This window comes from Peromyscus maniculatus, chromosome 20 (genome assembly GCF_049852395.1).
Source record: "Peromyscus maniculatus bairdii isolate BWxNUB_F1_BW_parent chromosome 20, HU_Pman_BW_mat_3.1, whole genome shotgun sequence".
Classification (NCBI taxonomy): Eukaryota; Metazoa; Chordata; class Mammalia; order Rodentia; family Cricetidae; genus Peromyscus; species Peromyscus maniculatus.
The window spans coordinates 6,666,009-6,685,503 of NC_134871.1; the positions used below are offsets into that span (position 1 = coordinate 6,666,009).

At 35.7% G+C, this 19,495-nt stretch overlaps 1 protein-coding gene across 4 annotated transcripts in view; it reads left to right on the top strand.

Moving 5' to 3' along the window:
• Positions 1 to 579: 579 nt before the first annotated feature.
• The window catches only part of LOC102920548 (solute carrier family 22 member 22-like), a 39,354-nt gene continuing 20,438 nt past the window's right edge, over positions 580 to 19,495 (top strand). For 3 of the 4 annotated variants that reach the window (XM_076555757.1, XM_076555759.1, XM_076555760.1), the window contains exons 1-6: positions 580 to 953; positions 11,509 to 11,931; positions 14,193 to 14,296; positions 15,464 to 15,618; positions 16,118 to 16,286; positions 17,120 to 17,243. In XM_076555757.1, coding sequence (XP_076411872.1) covers positions 11,530 to 11,931; positions 14,193 to 14,296; positions 15,464 to 15,618; positions 16,118 to 16,286; positions 17,120 to 17,243 — 954 coding nt within the window. In that variant the 5' untranslated portion in view covers positions 580 to 953; positions 11,509 to 11,529. Of the gene's footprint in view, positions 954 to 10,193; positions 10,358 to 11,508; positions 11,932 to 14,192; positions 14,297 to 15,463; positions 15,619 to 16,117; positions 16,287 to 17,119; positions 17,244 to 19,495 lie in introns of those variants that run through there. The other variant, XM_076555758.1, reaches the window with a different exon arrangement.

The following is a 19,495-nucleotide window of genomic DNA, read 5'->3' on the forward strand; positions in this document are numbered from 1 at the left end:
CATCATTACACTTTTCTTTGCTCGTGCTCACGTCTGTGGCTGTGTGCTGATGTCAGCAAGTCTGCTGGAATGTGATGTTGCACTCACTGTCAGGGTTCATTTAGTTGAATTGTTAAAGATTCCCAAGTTAAAACTTGAGAGATCATTAACTGGATGGAATAAATTATTTTCTTATGAAATGTGTGGTTGATCTGTGTCATAGATAGATACATGCTGAATTAATGATTTTTCTAAGATTCAGTATCCTGTGGGAGCTATCTTGTAGGAGAATCATTTTTTGGACTATGTGGTCATTGGTACAGTTACCATACTCGAGTGAGTGGCCACATAACCATGCACATATGGGCAGCACTAAATGGGCTTAGTGGGTTATTTTTAAACTCATGAAGCTGAAAGGTGACCTTTTGGCAGTATACGAATGAGTGGGAAGGGGAAAGTGTGGATAAATATGATTATACTTCAGTGTATGCTTAAATGAAATATTTAAGACTAGAGAAAAATGTAGTTATTTTCAGATAAAATGATTTGTTTCCTTAGGCAAATGTTCTCTAAAGTCTTTAATTTATTCTGGCAGAAATGACAAGGCTGGAGGACCACGATGGTGATGAGAGACAGCAAGGTGCACACAGAAATACAGATTCTGGAGAAAAGATACTTGGCATTGTTCTAATCGCTGTTCTGGGACCATCTTGAAAGTCTCGTGGGACTCTACTTTGCTTTTTCCATAGGGCTTCTAGATACCAACATTACTCACGAACAGAGTGTTCACTTTAAGCAGAAAAACATAAGCAACCCCATGCACTAAAGTCCACTTCAGTCACTTAGTTCCAATGGACATGTCTATTAACCAGAGGTAACTTAATAACTTGGACTACATAACCTCTCTCTTTGGTGCAGACACACATTCTTTCTCTAAGGGTGATTTGGCTGTGTGCAACACAAATTTTATATAGGTAAGTTTCCATTTTTTTTATAATAGCATGCAAAATCATGGTTAACAGAGTACATAATTGAGTCATGAAAGCAAAATGAGCTTGATTAATGTAAAAAAAGAGAAAAATATTACTGGTTGTCCATGTGTTTCCTATTCATAATGAATATGAAGCAATTAACAGAAATATGAGAATTCCTATTTGAAGATCTTATATTATTGTCTTTGGGCATTGTGAATACAATTATCAGTTTCCTGCTGAACTGCAGTAGCATTTTTTATTGTACTTCTCTATCTTTACTTTTTAAAAATTATAATTTAACAAATTACAATGCTATGTTTTAATGGTTTATGGATTGGTTTTATAATTTATCCACAAAGTAGAGCATAGAAGTGTAATTCAGTATATATCAGATATATATATATATATAATATATATATAATATATTCCACCTAAAATATATAGAAGTTTTAGCTAACTCAGTCAGTTTTGTCGACTAAAATGATGGAGTAGAATAAAAGAGGCATTTTAAAGTTATCTAACTCTTTTAATCCCTGACAAAATTCTTAACCCTTCCCGCTCAGCCTGTCTCATGGTTTGTGTTTTGTTGTTCATTTTTGTCATGTTCTAGTCAGATACATTCCTGGTAAGTACTATTAACTATTTTTTTTCAGCATACTCTTTGAACACTTCTTTCTCAAACTTCCCTTTCCTTAACTTTACCACTTGACAAGATCTGGAAGTTTTTTTGGCATGAGTTTACAACGACCACACCTTGAACCAGCACATTAGTAAGGCTCTCATAATGTTCAGGAGAAACTTAGTTATTTAAAAAAAATCATTTGAGATTTATTTACTTATTTATTTTACACCCTGGCCACAGTAGTTTCTCTTCTCTCCTCTCATCCAGTCCCTCTCCCTCAGCTTCCCTCTGTCCTCACCTGCCTCTCAAATCCATTCCTCCTCCATTTCTGTTTAGAAGAGAGCAGGTTTCCCGTGAGTACCAATGAAACATGACATATCAACTTGTAGTAACACTAAGCACCTCCGCGTGTATTAAGGCTGTGCAATCATGAGGAGTAGGGTCCCAAAAGCCAGTAAAAAAAAGTCAGAAACACCCCTGTTCCCACGGTTTGGAGTTACACAAGAGGAACAAGCTATACAACTGTTACACATATGCAAAGTGCCCAGATCAGTAGTCCCATGCAGGCTCCCTGGTTGTCAGTTCAGTCTCTGTGAGCACCTATGAAGCCAGGTTAGTTGATACTGTGAATTTTCTTCTGATGTCTTTGTCCTCTCTAGCTCTTATAATCTTTTCACTACCCTCTTTTGCAGAATTCTCTGAACTCTGCCTAATGTTTAGCTGTGGGTCAGCATCTGTTTCCATCAGTTGCTGGATGAAGCCTCTCTGATGACAATTGGGCTATGCACCAATCTGGTCACAGGAGATGGCCAGTTCACTATCCACTATCACTAGGAGTCTTATCTGGGGGCCATCCTTGTAGATTCCTGGGAGATTCCCTTGGGACAGGTTTTTACCTGACCCCAAAATGGCCACCCCCTTCCAGTAGTTTCTTTTAGTACTCTTGCCCTACCCTGCACAACCTGATCACTCATGTTTCCATCCCCACCTGCCTTCAGTTCACTAACAAAATCTCCTCTATTTCCCCTTCCTAGGGAGATCAACTATTTCCCATGAACCTTCCTTGTTACCTAGTATCCCTAGGTCTGTGGGTTGTAGCATAATTATCATTTCTTTCTTTTACAGTTAATATCAACTTATGAGTGAGTTCATAATATGTTTGTCTTTCTGGGTCTTGCCTCACTCAGGATGATTTTTTTCTAGTTCTATCCATTTGCCTTCAAATTTTCTGGTGTCCTTGTTTTTAACAGCTGGATAATACTCCATCCTATAAATGTACCATATTTTCTTTATCCATTTCGCTCTTGAGGGACATCTATGTTGTTTCCAGGTTCTGGTTATTACAAATAAAGCTGTTAATGAACATAGTTGAGCAAGTGTCCTTGTGGCTGGATTGAGCAACCTTGGGGTATATACCCGAGTGGTATTTCTGGGTCTTGTGGTAGATTGATTCCCAGTTTTCTGAGAAAGCTCTATACTTACTTCTGAAGTGGCTGTACAAGTTTGCACTTCCACCAGCAATGGAAGAATGTTCCCCTTGCCCCACATCCTCTCCAGCATAAGCTGTCATTAGTGTTTTTGATCTTACCCATTCTGACAGATATAAGATGGAATCGCAGAGTCATTTGATTTGCATTTCCCTGATGGTTAAGAATGTTAAACCTTACCTTAACTGTTTCTAGGACACTTGAGATTCTTCTGTTGAGAATTCTCTGTTTAGATCTGTGTCCCACTTTTTTTTTTGAAATAGGGTTTCTCTGTGTAGCTTTGGAGCCTATCCTGAAACTCACTCTGTAGACCAGGCTGGCCTTGAACCCATAGAGATCCACCTGCCTCTGCCTTCTGAGTGCTGGGATTAAAGGCTTGCACCACCACCACCTGGCTCTATGCCCCACTTTTAACTGGATTATATGGTTTGTTGATATCTGGTTTCTTGAGTTCTTTATATATTTTGCAAATCAGCTCTCTGTTGGATGTTGGATTGGGTTGGTGAAGATCCTTTTCCATTCTGTAGGCTGCTGTTTTGTCCTCTTGGTGCTGTCCTTTGTCTTACAGAAACTTTTCAATGTCATGAGGTACCTGTAGCTAGAGTTTTCCTGCCTTGCCCACAGTCAGGACAAATCTGTCACCCACCAGTCTCACAGTCGCTCAGACCCAACCAAGTAAACACAGAGACTTACATTGCTTACAAACTGTATGGCCATGGCAGGCATCTTGCTAACTGTTCTTGTAACTTAAATTAATCCATTTCTATAAATCTATACCTTGCCACATGGCTCGTGGCTTACCAGCATCTTCACATGCTATTTGTCATGGTGGCAGCTGGCAGTGTCTCCCTCCTCAGGCTTCCACTTCCCAGAATTCTCTCAATTCTCATCTCTGTTAGTCCCGCCTATGCTTCCTGCCTGGCCACTGGCCAATCAGTGTTTTATTTATTGACCAACCATAGCAATTTGACATACAGACCATCCCACAGCAGGTACCATTTATTAATTATTGATCTTAGTGCCTGTGCTCAGGACAGAATAATTGTTTTTCCATACTAATGTGTTTGAGATTATTTCCCACTTTGTTCTCTATCAGACTCAGGGTATCTAGATTTATGCCGAGTTCTTTGAACCACTTTGACTTGAGTTTTATGTAGAGTGATAGATTTTTAACTGTTTGCATTCTTCTACATGCCTGTTAGACAAACACTATTTGTTGAAGATGCTTTATTTTTTCCATTGTATAATTTGGCTTCTTTGTAAAAAATTAGGTGTTCATAGGCGTGTGGATTTATGTCTGGGTCTTTGATTCAATTCTATTTATCCACCTGTCAGCTTTTATGGCAATACCATATGTTTTTTTTTATTAATATAGGTCTGTAGCAGAGCTTGAAATCAAGGATGGTGACATCTCTGGAAGTTCTTATATTGTACAGGATTGTTTTTACCTATACTGGGTTTTTGTTTTTCCAAAAGAGTATTGTTCTTTCAAGATCTGTAAATAATTGTATTGGAATTTTTAATGTGGATTGCATTGAATATGTAGATTGCTTTTGGTAAGATGGCCATTTTTATTATGTTAATCCTCCCAATCCATGAGCATGGGAAATCTTTCCATTTTCTGATATATTCTTTATTTTTTCTTCAAAGACTTGAAGTTCTTCTCATACAAATCTTTTACTTGCTTAGTTAGAGTTACACCAAGGTATTTTATATTATTTGAGGCTATTGTAAAGGATTTTATTGATTCTCTGGTTTCTTTCTCAGCCAATTTATTGTTTGTATATAGGGGGCTGCTAATTTTTTTGAGTTAATCTTATATTCAGTCACTTTACTAAAAGAGTTTTTCAGCTGTAGGTATTCCCTGTTAGAGTTTTTGGATTTCTTATGTATACTCTCATACCATCTGTGAATAATGAAACTTTAGCTTCTTCCTTTCCAATTTGTATCCCATGATTTCCTTTTGTTGTCCTATTGCTCTATCTAGAACTTCAAGTACTGTATTGAATCGATATCGGGAAAGTGGACAGTTTTGTCTTGTTCCTGATTTTTGTAGAATAGCTTTCAGTTTCCATTTAATTTGATGCTGACAATTGGCTTGTTGTATAATGCTTTTATTATGTTTAGGTATGTCCCTTATATCCCTGATCTCCCCAAGACTTTTATCATATAGGGGTGTTGGATTTTGTCAAAGGCTTTTTCAGCACATAATGAGATATCATTGGTTTTGTTCTTTCAGTTTGTTTTTATGGCTGATTATATTGAAAGATTTTCATAGAGTGAACTGCCTCTGCATCTCTGGAATGAAACCTACTTGGTTATGGTGGATGATCTTTTTGATGTATTGTTGGATTTAGTTTGCCATATTTTATTGATTATTTTTGCATCATTGTTCATTAGTGAAAATGGTTTATAATTATCTTTCTTTGTTGAGTCTTTGTGTGGTTTATGTATGAGGGTGAATGTGACCTCATAGAATTTGACAATATTCCTTATGTTCCTATTTTGTGGAATAATTTGAAGAACATTGGTATTAGCTCTTCTTTGAACATCTGGTAGAATTCTGCATTAAATCCATCTGGACCTGGACATCTTTTGGTTGGGAGACTTTTAATGACTCCTTCTATTTATTATTGGTTTTTGGTCTATTTAAGTTGTTTATCTGGTCTTGGTTGAACTTTGGTAAGTGTTATCTATCAAGAAATTTGTCCATTTCTTTTAGAGTTTCCAATTTCATGAAGTACAGGTTTTTGAAATATGACCTAATGATTCTCTGTATTTCCTCAGAGTTGGTTGTTTTGTCCCCCTTTTCATTTATGATTTTGTTGATTTGCATATTCTCTCTCTACCTTTTGGTTAGTTTGGATAAGGCTGTATCTATTTTGTTGATTTTCTTGAAGAACCACCTCTGTGAAGGGGTTAAAATTTCCCGCTTTCACAACTGAAGTTAGGTTTCAGTTCTCTGAGAAGGGCCAACAGGTGCCTTTTCCAACAAAGGGCCATTTATCTCCAAGGCCATTACATTCAGGGTCAAGGGGGAGAAGAAACACAGAGGGCCTAGGTCAACCTCACAGTATCTAAGGACAAACCCAGCAGCCCCCTTCTGAATCATGTCCAAGCTTGTGCAGATGTGTCCAAAATGATAAGACTAAGCTTCAACCAATTAAAAATATACTAATGTAACTAACTGCTGCTTGCATAACCAATTATGTAGTTGATCCTGAAACTCCCCTTAGTTATCCTTCAAAGGAGCCTGCATGGCCCTGTCTGGGTTGTCACCATTTTGGACAAGTGAACAACCCCACATGCATGCTGGTATAATAAACACTCTTTGTTCTTGCATGCTATTTGAGTCTGGGGTCTTCCTTCAGCTTTTCCTCAGACTCTACATTTGTTTCATCGATTCTTTGTATTGTTCTCTTTGTTTCTGTTTTATTGATTTCAGCCCTGAGTTTGATTTTTTTCCTGTGGTTTACTCCTCTTAGGTTTGTCTGCCTCTTTTTATTATAGAGCTTTCAAGTGTTAAGTCTCTAGTATGAGGTCTCTCCAAGTTCTTTATGATGGCATTTAGTGCTATCAAGTTTCCTCTCAGGACTGCTTTCATTGTGTCCCATAAGTTTGGGTTTGTTGTGCATTAATTTTCATTGAATTCTAGGAAGGTTTTCACTTCTTTCTATATTTCTTCCTTGACCCAGTGTTGATTCAGTTGAGCATTGTTCAGTTTTCATGAGTTTGTAGGCTTTTTATTGTTTCTGTTGTTGAAATCCATCTTTAATCCATGGGAGTCATTTCAATTTTTTTGTATCTGTTGAGACTTGCTTTGTGGCTGAATATATGCTCAGTTTTTGAGAAGATTCCATGTGGTGCTAAGAAGAAGGTATAATCTTTTGTGTTTGGGTAAAATGTTCTGTAAATATCTGTTAGGTCCATTTGAATCATAACATCTCTTAGTTCTGTTATTTCTCTGTTTAGTTTTTATCTAGATGGTCTGTCTATTGGTGAGTGTGGGGTGTAAAGTCTCCCACTATTATTGTGTGCATCCTATGCATGATGTAAGCTTTAGTAATGTTTCTTTTACAAATGTGCCCTTCAATTTGGGGCATAGATGTTCAGAACTGAAGATAATTCTGGTGAATTTTCCCTTTGATTAATATGAAATGCCCCTCTCCATCTCTCTTGATCAATTTTGGTTGGATGTCTATTTTGTTAGATATTAGGAGAGTTATACCAACTTGCTTCTTAAGTCCATTTGAATGGAAAATATTTTTCCAACCTTTTACTCTGAGATAATGTCTGTTTTTGATGTTGAGGCATGTTTCTTGTATGTGGCAGAATGATGGATCCTGTTTCCTTACCCATTCTGTTAGCCTGTGTCTTTTGACTGGCAAATTGAGATCAAGTCCATTGATATTGAGGGATATTAATCACCAATGATTTATTAATTTCTGTTACTTTGTTTTTGTTGGTAGTGTGTGTGTGTGTGTGTGTGTGTGTGTGTGTGTGTGTGTGTATGTTTGTGTGTTACCCTTCTTTGGGTTTTGCTGGTCTGTGATTATCTATTACTTGTGTTTTTGTTGGATAGATGGCTTCCTGGGATTGGAGTTTTCCTTCTATTACTTTCTGAAGGGCTGGATTTGTACATAGATATTGATAGATATTGTTTAAATTTGACTTGTTATGAAATATCTATTTTTCTCCATCTATTATGATTGAAAGTTTTGCTGGGTATAGTAGTCTGGGCTGGCATCAGTGGTCTCTTAGAGTCTGCAAGACATTAGTATAGGTTTTTCTGGATTTTAGGGCCTCTATTGAGAAGTCTGGTATAATTCCAAAAGTTCTGCCTATATGGTATTTGGCCCTTTCTCCCTTGCTGCTTTTAATATTTTCTTTTTGTTCTGTATGTTTAGTGTTTTGATTATTATATGGCAAGAGGACTTCCTTTTTGATCAAATATTTTTTATGTTTTTTAAGCTTCTTGTACCTTTGTAGGCATGTCCTTATTTAGGTTGGGAAAATTCTATGATTTTGTTATATATATTCTCTGGGATTTTGAGCTGTTTCTTCTCCTCCTTCTATCCATGTTATTCTTATGTTTGGTCTTTTTATATTTTTCCAGATTTCCTTGATATTTTGTATCAGAGATTTTTTAGATTTAATGCTTTCTTAGACTAATGAATCTATTTCCTTTATCATGTCTTCAACACTTGAGATTATCTCTTCCATCTCTTGTATTCTGTTGATAATGCTTGCTTCTGTTCATTTGCCCCGATTTTCCACTTCTAGGATTCCCTCTGTTTTTGTTTTCTTTATTGCTTCTATTTACATTTTCATGTCATAAGTAGTTTTGTTCATTTCATGCAAGTATTTGTTGTTTTTTTTCCATAGGCTTTCTTTTAGGGATTTATTGATTCATTCCAATTTTTGTTTGTCTTTCCCTCAATTTTTTAAGTGATTTTTTTCATTTCCTCTTTAAGGATCTCTATCATCTTTATAAATTAATTTTTAATGTCATTTCCTTTTGCTTCATCTGTTTTGGGTTGTCCAGGTCTTGCTGTTGTAGGATAGGTGGGCTCTAATGATGCCCTATTACTTTTTCTGTTATTGATTGTGTTCTTACACTGGAGTTTAGCCATCTGGATTTGGATGATTATAGGTCTAGATTTTGATTCCTGCATTTGTCTTTGTTAGATTTGTGTTTTATTCCTTGGTTTCTCTTTCCTCTCTGGTCCTTTGACCTAAATGGCCAAGGGTTCTGGTGACTAGCATGTTTTTGAGTCTAGTATTGTGTCTTCTCTGGTGTTTGGGGGGTTTTGGCTTGGCTTCTGGTAAAGCTGAAGTCTTCTTCCAAAGTTATAGACCAGGATATGCAGCTCAGGGGAGAGGGTATAGTCTGGAGTTCCTAGTTCTAGTCTGGCCTCTGAAGACCGTATGACCAGCCTGGACTCCAGTATATCTGCCAGGGCTGTGGGCTCTGGATCCAGCCTGTGCAATTATAAAGCCAAAATCTGCTTCTGAAGTTGTAGGCTTTGATATGGAGCCAAAGAGAGTAAGGAGGTACAATCTGGGGTTCCTAGATCCTGCCTGCCTTCTGGTAAAGCTTAAGAGTACTTCAAAGTAATAGAATGGGATATGAGTCCCAAGGTGTGAGTGTGCTCTAGGGTCATTGGATAGGCTTAAAGGGGTTAAGCTGGTGGTGAGCAGTATAATCCCTAGGGTCCCTAGGACTACTCTTGCCTCCGGTAAAGCTGCCAGGACTGTGGACCCTAGTGTAAAGCCCATGATAGGGGATACCTTGAGAGTATATTTTTGTTTTCTTTCTAATAATTTCTATTATTTAAAACATACATGCTTATCATTTGTACAAACACATCATTTGAGAAAGCCAAGGGTAAACAGTTTTCAACAAAATGATTTTTCAATGATGAGTGCTACCTTTTCCCATAGCTTTCTATTGTGAATAATTCTGTTGTGGACATAAGAGACAAATATCTATGTGTTTTTCCATGGATTTAGAATCAGAAGAGGGATTGACAATTTTTTTTAAATGTTCTTGAGGAATCCCCACTATATTATTCCTAATTGATATGCTGATTTGCATTGTGTTCTTGTGAGGATTATGTAATGACTTTTCTTAAACTGTTCTCCTACATTGGCATTTCTACTATCTATCTATCTATCTATCTATCTATCTATCTATCTATCTATCTATCTATTTTTTTTTATTTATTTCTTGAGACAGGATTTCTCTGTGTAGTTTTGGTGCCTGTCCTGGATCTCACTCTGTAGACCAGGTTGGCCTTGAACTCACAGAGAACTGCCTTGCTCTGCCTCCCAAGTGCTAGGATTAAAGGTGTGAGCCACCACAGCCTGGCTCTACTAGTTTTTTTTTTATAAAGGATGCTCTAAAATGTGAGGGGATGTGTTGTCATTGTTGCTAGACTTGGTTGTGATTTTCATTTTGCAGATGATTTGGGATATTGGGTTCTTTTAAAGGTACATAGCTATAAAAAGAATGTGGTAAAAATGTATATACATATAATATATATATACATACATATATATATATATATATATAAGAATGTGATATATATATACACATATAAGCAATTTTTTATTTTTTGAAAATTATTTTTACTATCCAGGTAGAAGAAAAAGAAATTCTTGCTACATTTAAAATCATAAACAACATGGAAGGACAGTATTCTATATGAAAGCAACAAAACACTGAAAGGAAAACACAAATTGATTTGACTTATACATACAACCCAAAACTGTTGAACTCATAGAACCCAAAGGTAGAATAATGTTTTCAGGTGATTGGGGAAGGAAGTTGGGAAGCTGTTGTTGAAAGGGTGATACCACAATGATGAGACAGGCAAACTGTCAGTATATAAAGCACATGTACATGATGATAGAAATAGAAATTAATCTGATTAGAAGTATTATGCAACCATGACATTTTTAGGCCTTGAATATATGTAATCTTTATTTGCATATTAGTATCTCTTCTCCATTTTTATTTGCATTCATTAATTGTACAAAATAACGATTTTGTTATGACATTTTATTTATGCAAATATTATATTTTGGTCATCTTCAATTCCCTATTGTTATATCCTAGTCCCTACAACCTGCTCTTCCCCTTTCTCTACCCATCAGTTCTTCTCTGTTGTTTACTTTTTCTTTTTCTCTTTGAATATTGTTGTTATATATGCACACACATATAAATAAAACCTGCTGAGTCCATTTACAGTTGCTCACATGGATGATTTTAGGGTTTACCATTTTGCACTGCATGACTGCTTAGGGGTTAATCCCTGGAAGGGACCTATTTTCTCACTCTAAGCAGGGTTATTGATTGCATAAAGCTCTTTAACCAGGGGTGGGGCCTTGTGAGATTTTCACCACGCATGTTGGTATGGTAACTGATATTGTCATTGTTCAGATCTTGTTTAGACTTCCATAATTTTGAGACATGGTGTAGCTTTCCTGTCCCATAAAGGAGACACAGTCTCACAGGAGCAGAAAGACTGTAATAGCTATGATAATCCTTTAAAACCTACTTCTCAAGAGCTAAGCAGAATACAACACATTGCATTTTAACTGTATTTACAAACTGGTATTAATTCAATGCAGTTGCCAAATTAGGGCCTTTTTTATTTGAATTCTCTGTCATTATGGAATAAAACATACTACTGTCTTTGTTGTGAAAGAATGAAAAGAAAGAATGAAAAATCCAAGTGGTTTATTATATTTTAATATGCGGGCAAAGAATGTGCATTTTGTTAAGAAAAGAATGACTATTTCAAATTTCTAAATTTCTGGCCCAGAAAAGTAAATAAAAAATCAATTAAGAAGTTACTTATAAAATACAAATATTAAAAAGAATCAATTAAGTCACAATTTTCAATTTGTTTTCTATACCACAATACCTATGATTCTGCAGCCAGCTTTTACAGGAATAGCCATGGCCTTGGATGAAATTCTACGTCATGTAGGTGACAGTGGAAGATTTCAGCTTGCGAGGACTGTCCTTTATATCATCTTAACTTTGCTGTTGTCCTGTCATGACATCATGGAGAACTTTACAGCTGCCATCCCTGATCATCACTGCCGTGTAAACCTTCTTGACAATCCAAGATCTGAAATTAATATCACCATAAACTTAACTACTGAAGCTCTGCTAAAGGTCTCCATCCCAATGGGCCCCAATCAGAAACCTGAGCAATGCCGACGCTTCCGGCATACCCAGTGGCAATTCTTAGATTCCAATGTATCAGTTTTTAACAACACCAAGCTGGAGACTGAGCCATGCCTGGATGGATGGACATATGACCACAGTGTTTTTACTTCTACCATTGTTACTGAGGTAAGTTACATCTAGTGATGTCTAGTGAATTGACTATGGAGCCCTGGCACCAAGTAATGAGATTTAAGACAGTTTTCACAAAATATTGAGACCTTGGAAGGAGATGTGAATCTGTGTGTGTGTGTGTGTGTGTGTGTGTGTGTGTGTGTGTGTGTGTGTGTGTTTGCATCCATATATGTAGTTTTTCAAGAGAGATATAGCTTCAAAGTTAAGATTTTCAGTTTTTTATCATTGATACATACTTTATGCCCATATATTTGTACTTCATACAAATCTTTCCCCATATATTTAAAAAGAGAATAATACCATCATTTTACAAAAATTTTAACTGAATGTGCTGATTGCATTCAAATATTACACTTAGTAGTGTATCTTCAAGACTCGGCTTATTTGGGCGAAAAATCTTAGGTCTATTATTTACTGTTATGAAGCTTTATGTTTCAGTTTATTAATATTGAAGGCAGTGTTTTTAGGGAAGTTTCTGGTTAATGTCATCATCTGAACATAATCATTAGAAATTCTAATTTTCCATACAAATTAATAAGTAGGGTTGGAGTGGTTTCAAGGATGACAATGAATAACATCTATAAAACATTTAAAGCAGAAGTTCTCATAAATAAATCCTCTGCGGGGAGTGAGTTCAGGAGTATACTACCCATATCTATATGGAATTTGGGCTGGTTTGATATTTTGCATATCTTGAGTAGGTAACCACAGCTGCTATGACTTCATGAAATTGGATAGCTATGATATGTTCAGAATATAGAATTTTCCCTAATCTTTGGGGGCAGATGGTGGTTAATAAAGATGTTAAAATATTATATTTAGGGCTGAACAATCAGTCTCCTTTTCTAAGCTATTGGCTAATTATGTGTCTCTCCTTGATAGCTGCCTACTGCCAGAAGAAGGTTCTCTGAGCCAGATTGAGAGCAGTTAGGTCTATAGGTATATACATACATATTTAGATGTGTTTTAGTTAATTTTTATTGTGATAAAACACAACCAAAGCAATTTATAAAAGAAAGTGTGTAATTTGGCTTATGATCTCATAAAGTTAGACTCCATAATGGAGGAGTGATGGAATATCTGAGAGTTCACGTCTTGATCCATAACCATGAGGCAGAGAAAAGCTTTGGGAATTTCATGGTTCTTAAAACCTCAATTTCCACTCCCAATGACACACATCCTCCCACAGGGCCACACCTCCTCATCCTTTCTAAACCGTTCTACTGACTTGGATCCAAATATTCAAACATATGAGTCTTTGGACTCATTTTTATTCAAACTACCACAAGAAGGCAATTTTGACATTATAACCATTGAACAAAGTGGCAATAAGAGGTTCCAATCTAGAGCCTATGACCTCCTTAACCCTGGGCTTTTAACCAGTACTACCAATCAAAAGCTAATCACTTTGATAAAACTGATTCTAACTTTTTTTTATTTTTGTGGTTGACCCTTTCACACTGGAATCTGTCTACCTCAAAGTCTCAAAGATTTTTGGCTGTTTTACTTTATACATTTTATAGTTTTATCTTTAAATTCTAGCTGTATGAATTCTTTGGGGTTTAGTTTCTGTGTGAAAAAGTATGTTTGAGATTAGCATCCATTTTATTTTATTCATCCATTGACTTGAATTGGTACAATTTGAGATGACTGTTTTATTATTAAATGACTTCTACTGAAAAAAAAAGTAAAAATGAGTAATAGAATAGAAAGGGTTAAATTGGGGTTTTGGGAGGGGAGGGTAGATAGGATGGAACAAAGGAAGGGAGAAATAACTCTAAAAACATTTAGAAAATGTTCCATGGATACCTACTACTACAGAAATATAGTAATATATGATACCCAGCTGGGGTATATGGAATGTATGTTTCATTTAAGGCTAAGCACTCTGTAGTCCCTTATTTTCTGTGTTGACCAATTTTGGATCTCTTGATCACCATCTACTACTAGTAAATAGAAACTGCTCTGAAAATAAGTGATAGATGCACTAATTAATCTATGGGTATAATGTAGTTATTAGGAACCAGTTTAATACTATGTACATTTAGCAAAATAATAATAGTAAGCTCCCCTCTAGGGGCAATGACATGTCTAATCATAAGTTACCAAGGATGCAATCATTGTTAATGTTAAAAAAATAATCACAGACTTTCTCATTATCCAGCAAGTGTATTCTCTAGATAAAATTGAGGCTTCTTTTCAAATACTATGTATAACCATTCAAGTTATGATATTTTTTATTCAATCTTTTACAGTGGGATTTAGTATGTGATTTCCAATCATTCAAATACTATGCACAAGCCACCACTATGGCAGGGTATTTGGTGGCTAGTCTTGTGTGTGGTTTTTTTTCTGACAGGTAAGTCTCTCTCTTATTTTGGACAAAGAATAATCTATAAAACTGATTTTAAAGACTATACAGTTTTATTAAATTATGAACATTGAAAGAATCTAGGAGGCTTAATACAGTATATGTGATAGGTAAGTTTCAAAGAAATAAAATACTTTGGAAGATTGAAGTCAATGTTGCAGACTCCAAATTGGTGTGAATATTGAACTGACCCATAAAGAATTAACAAGTGATAGATGAAAAAAAGGAAAGAGGACAAAAGTGTCACAAAATGTCATGTAGCAAACATGATTAATGAAAACAATAGCATAGACTTAGCAATGAGAGACAAAGTTAAGAAGCTAAATTTGTAAGAACTAAATCTTCATTTTCTTCCTAAGTTTGGTATACAATATGGCCAGAAGATTGTGGCAACTCAAAACTTATGGGCATTTTCATATTTAAAAATTATATAGTGTAGTTAAATTATTCACTCATGAAAATTAATTTGCTTGAAGTCTATAAGAAAGTTTATGACAGGAGGTTGAAAACATTTGAGTTTGATGACTGCTCAGGGAAATTTCTAGAAAGCAAAATATAGCGTTAACAATAGATAAGCACTTCACAACCAGATGAATGATGACACAGATTTTAAAATAAATGGGTTATGAATAACATATTATTAACTTATGCTAATTATTACTATTTATGAGGAAGGATATAATTCAATTAATGTGTGTGGATATGCTTTGCAAGTCAGAAGAAATGGTAGCAAAAATGAAGAGGCCAGAGAGATGGTTTAGTAGTTAAGAGTGCTTGCTGTTCTTTCAGAGGACCTCAGTTCAGTTCAGATACCCATTCTGGTCCCCATGGGTGCCTGCATGCATATGGCATGCGAACACTTGCATACACACACACACACAAACTAACCAATAAAATTGTTTAAAAGAACCTAGAATATGCTCAGTGTGATGGTTGACATAAGAAATAGAGAAATGTGCTTTATTATATACATAAAGGTAGTGACTATACAGTGACATTTATGTAAAGATATGTGACTTTAATTGTTCTATTATGGTGGTATAGATGTCAGAAAACAAGGATCTAAGAGCAATGAGGATTCTCTGGAGATATACTAATGATGTGTAAATAACCAGTTGTAGATTTTTTTTACAATTTTAACTACTGTTACCATAGGTTTGGAAGGAAACCATTGTTGGTGTGTTCTTGCTTAGCCTATGGGATTTTGGGGTCCTGCTGTGCCTTTGCCCCCAATTTCTCTTTTTACTGTGTTCTGAGATTCCTGCTGTCTGCATCCATAAGTAATATTGTAATCAACTGTCCTATCCTTGGTAAGTTTGCCTTAATCTGTACACATGCATTGTCTTTCATTTTTGAAGTTATCTTTCTTAAATGGTGTTGGATAGTGTGCTGGTTAGTTTTTGTTAACTTGACACAAGATAGACTCATATGGGAAGAGGGAACCTCAGATGAAATGCCTCCATCAGAATGGACTGTAGGCAAGTATGAAGGATATATTTTTAATTCATGATCAGTTAATGGGCTAGGAGGGCCTAGCCTATTACAAATGGTCCTAACACCATGGAGTAGGTAGTCTTGGGTTAGTCAAGAAAACAGGCTGAGCAAGTCATCGAGAGCAAGCAAGGAAGTAGTCCTTCTTCATGGCTTCTGTATCAGTTCCTGCCTTCAAATTCATGCCCTTTCTTCCCTTCATGATTGTCTATAAGCTCTAAGATGAAAGAAACCCTTCCTTCCCCAAGTCGCTATTGGTCATATTGATAAACACACCAGTAAACTGCAAACTAATACAGAACTATTTTTTTCTTTTAGTTTTTGAAGAAACCTCACCAAAGTGGCACAGCAGAATAATAATACTCAATGGACTATCCTTCAGTATTGGCCAGGCCGGGTTTGGGGGACTAGCTTATGTGCTTTCAGACTGGCACATACTGCAACTTGTTCTTGCCTTGCCCTACTTCATTTTTTTCATTGTTTTCTGGTATGTGCACTTTGACAAATGTACTAAACAATTAAAGCCCAATGACTATATCATATGATGGTGTTGCTTTGTCTCCTGAGGAATATTTGTCATTTACTCATTTTCTCTGTGCCATTTGAAGTGCTATATGCAGAAAAATAAATTTAGAAGTCTTATAAAAATCAATGATAGGATATTTTCAGTTAATTTATAAAATTAAGTGAATGTTGGCTCAAAATTTCATTTATGTATCACTTTGGTTTTCACCTGATTGTTGAGCTCAAGCCACAGGAAAATCTACCTGCATGGCAGTCAAGGACAGAGAAGTCTGAAAATAGACCTTTTAGATACCTCTTTAGGGAGATGTACAACAGACTTTTTCCCGAAAAAAATTATTCTGGTATTCTTTCAAACTTTAATTTGTCTTCTTGGGAATAAAACATAAGGTATTATTTTAAATAAGCGATATAAAAAGTTAATAATACTTTTAATTTGGAATATACACATTTTTGTATTTAAAAATTGTGAATCTCAATCAACTTAGAGTCACATATTGAAGTGGCAGAATTTTTGAATTAGAGTACTATGAAACACATTTAGATTTTGAATAATGGAATCTTTATGCCTCTATAAGAACAAATTTTTTGTTGTTTTTATAGCTATGAATAAATATTAAAAGGCTTAGCAACTGGGTATGACAGTGGGATTCATGGATACATTGAAGGTTGCTTAAATCCTGGAATGTTCTCAATTGGTAGGTGGGATCATAGCTATAAGATTATTCTTTTCCTGGATACAAGAGAAATGTCTTTGAACATTAATATGACCTTCCCTTCTATTCATCTTTAAAACAGCTGGGGCCCAGAATCAGTCCGGTGGCTAATAAGCACTGGAAAAACAGAACAAGCAATAAAGACTCTACAGAGAATTGCCTTCATCAATGGGAAGAAAGACATTGCATATAATCAAACTACTGAGGTACTAGAAATACTTTATAATTGTCTTTAAATTTCTCATGGCCATCAACTAATAACAACCACAGTGAAATTATAGACAAATACACCCAGGAGCTAGAATAATTTGGGATAGACTCATATTAAAAAGATTATTATTACTACCCTTTTAAAATTTCTTTTTTAACTAAAATATATCATTTTCCATTTCAGTTCCCTCTGTCCAACTCCTCCAATGTTAATCCCATCCAATTCCCTCTTGAATTCATGACCTCTTTTTCTTAGATTGTTGTTGCTATATACTTATACCTAAATTTACCAATACAATCTGTTCAGCCTATTTGCTGTTAGTTACATGTATATGATTTCAAGGATGACCATATTGTCTTGTGTAATCAAATAGGAAACCCATTCCCTGGAGACGATTATTTCTCCCTCTTTTAAAATTCACTAGTTGCCCATAACTCTTTGTCTTGGTGGGGCCCTATGAAAGACACGCTAGCATGTCTATTGCTGTTGTTCTCATCCGGGTCTTATTTAGGCAGCCATGTTTGTTCAAGTATCATGGGTGATGTTCCCCTGTTCTTACCTTAACACACAATAGCACAGCAGACTTCCTGATCCTCTGGCTCTTACTATCTTTCCTCTCCTTCTTCCTTGATGTTCCCTGAGCCTAAGTTGTTAGAGTTGTGAAGTAGATGTATCAACTGAGGCTAGAAATCTTATGATCAGTCGTTATTTATATTTTGACCAGTTGTGATTTTCTGTAATGGTTTATGACGTTTGCAGTGAGAATTTTGTTTGATCAAGGATGATAACTATACTTATAGATGTAAGGACAGATATTTAGAATGCAGTTAGCAATTTATACAGGTTTAGCAAAGTGATGGAAGAAGGTTCTCCTCTAAGATCTTTGACTTGCTAGCTCTAGGTAGCTGGCTAAGTTTCCAGTATTAGGTATCATTTTCTTCCTGTCGAGTGGACCTTAAATCCAATTAGAAAGCTGTTGTTTGCCACCAAGATATGTGCACCACTATCACACTGTTAGTGATATCTTGTGATGCTGGCCATTGCTGTAATTCATAGGCATCACATCTGGGTAGGAATATTGGTTGTTTTCTTCCTTTGGCAGCTTACACAGCGCCTTCCTATGACTATGGCAGCTAGTCCTCATGGGGAGGTATTAAGGTTAGATCTAGTTCAGATCTGCTGAGTCCTGTGTACAAAGTGCATGATGTCTATAGCAAAAGGGAATTACCTTTAACCTCTAGGAGGCAACCAACGCAACATCATTTGCCTGTATTGTATTGGAAGTTTCTTGAACTGCATGGGCTAAGAACTGGAAATGATGTTTTTGTGCTAGGTACTGGGGTTTTTGTTAGATAATCTATCTCTGTGTGTGCATTGTCACCCCAAATCTGAAGATTTGGAGCTAGGAACCACAGATCAGGCAGAAAATGTCTGTCAATTTAATATTGACATTATCATATTTTCTAGTTTGATTCATTTTACCTGCAAAGTTCATGGTTTCATTTTTCTCTATCACTAAATTAATTTATATGTTCCACATTTTTTTTGTCCATTCATCTGTTGAAGGTCTTTCAGGTTGCTCATTTCTTAGCTATTTTAAATTTATCAGCAGCGAATATGGACGTGGAAGTACCCTTTATAAAAATATATTCTTGACATTTGTGAGTCCTCAGCAATGTCTTAAGATCCTGTTGGAAGGGTGAAAGAATTGATTAGAGGGATGTGTTCAGGTATTTCAGAAGTCCACACTGTGCAGCACACTGCGCATGGAAGGAAGGGAGGCTGCATAGTAATGTGATTTTAAGCCTAATATTGTATTATAATCTATGAATATTATAAACATTTTCTAAATGGAAAACAAAAAGAAAATTTTGGGGGTTTTATTTGTAAAATGCACCATGGAGAAATGCTTTACTCTTAGGAATATTCTCTTACCCCAATTGGTTATCCAATACCAAATGCTCAGCCCTGAGGTCATATACACACAGACAATGTTATATGGACTGAGCTGGTGGTATTTACATATATATATTATATTATATATATAGTATATTACATATATATGTATGTGTGTGTTTATGTAACAACAATGTAAAAGAGGTCATGAATTTGGGAGCGATAAAGGATGTGCATGGGATGTACTGGAGGGAATGGAAAGCAAGATGTTATTATAATTTATATATATATATATATAATTTATATATATATACCATACTCCTTTATTTCTCTAGTGAACTAGTATTTTTC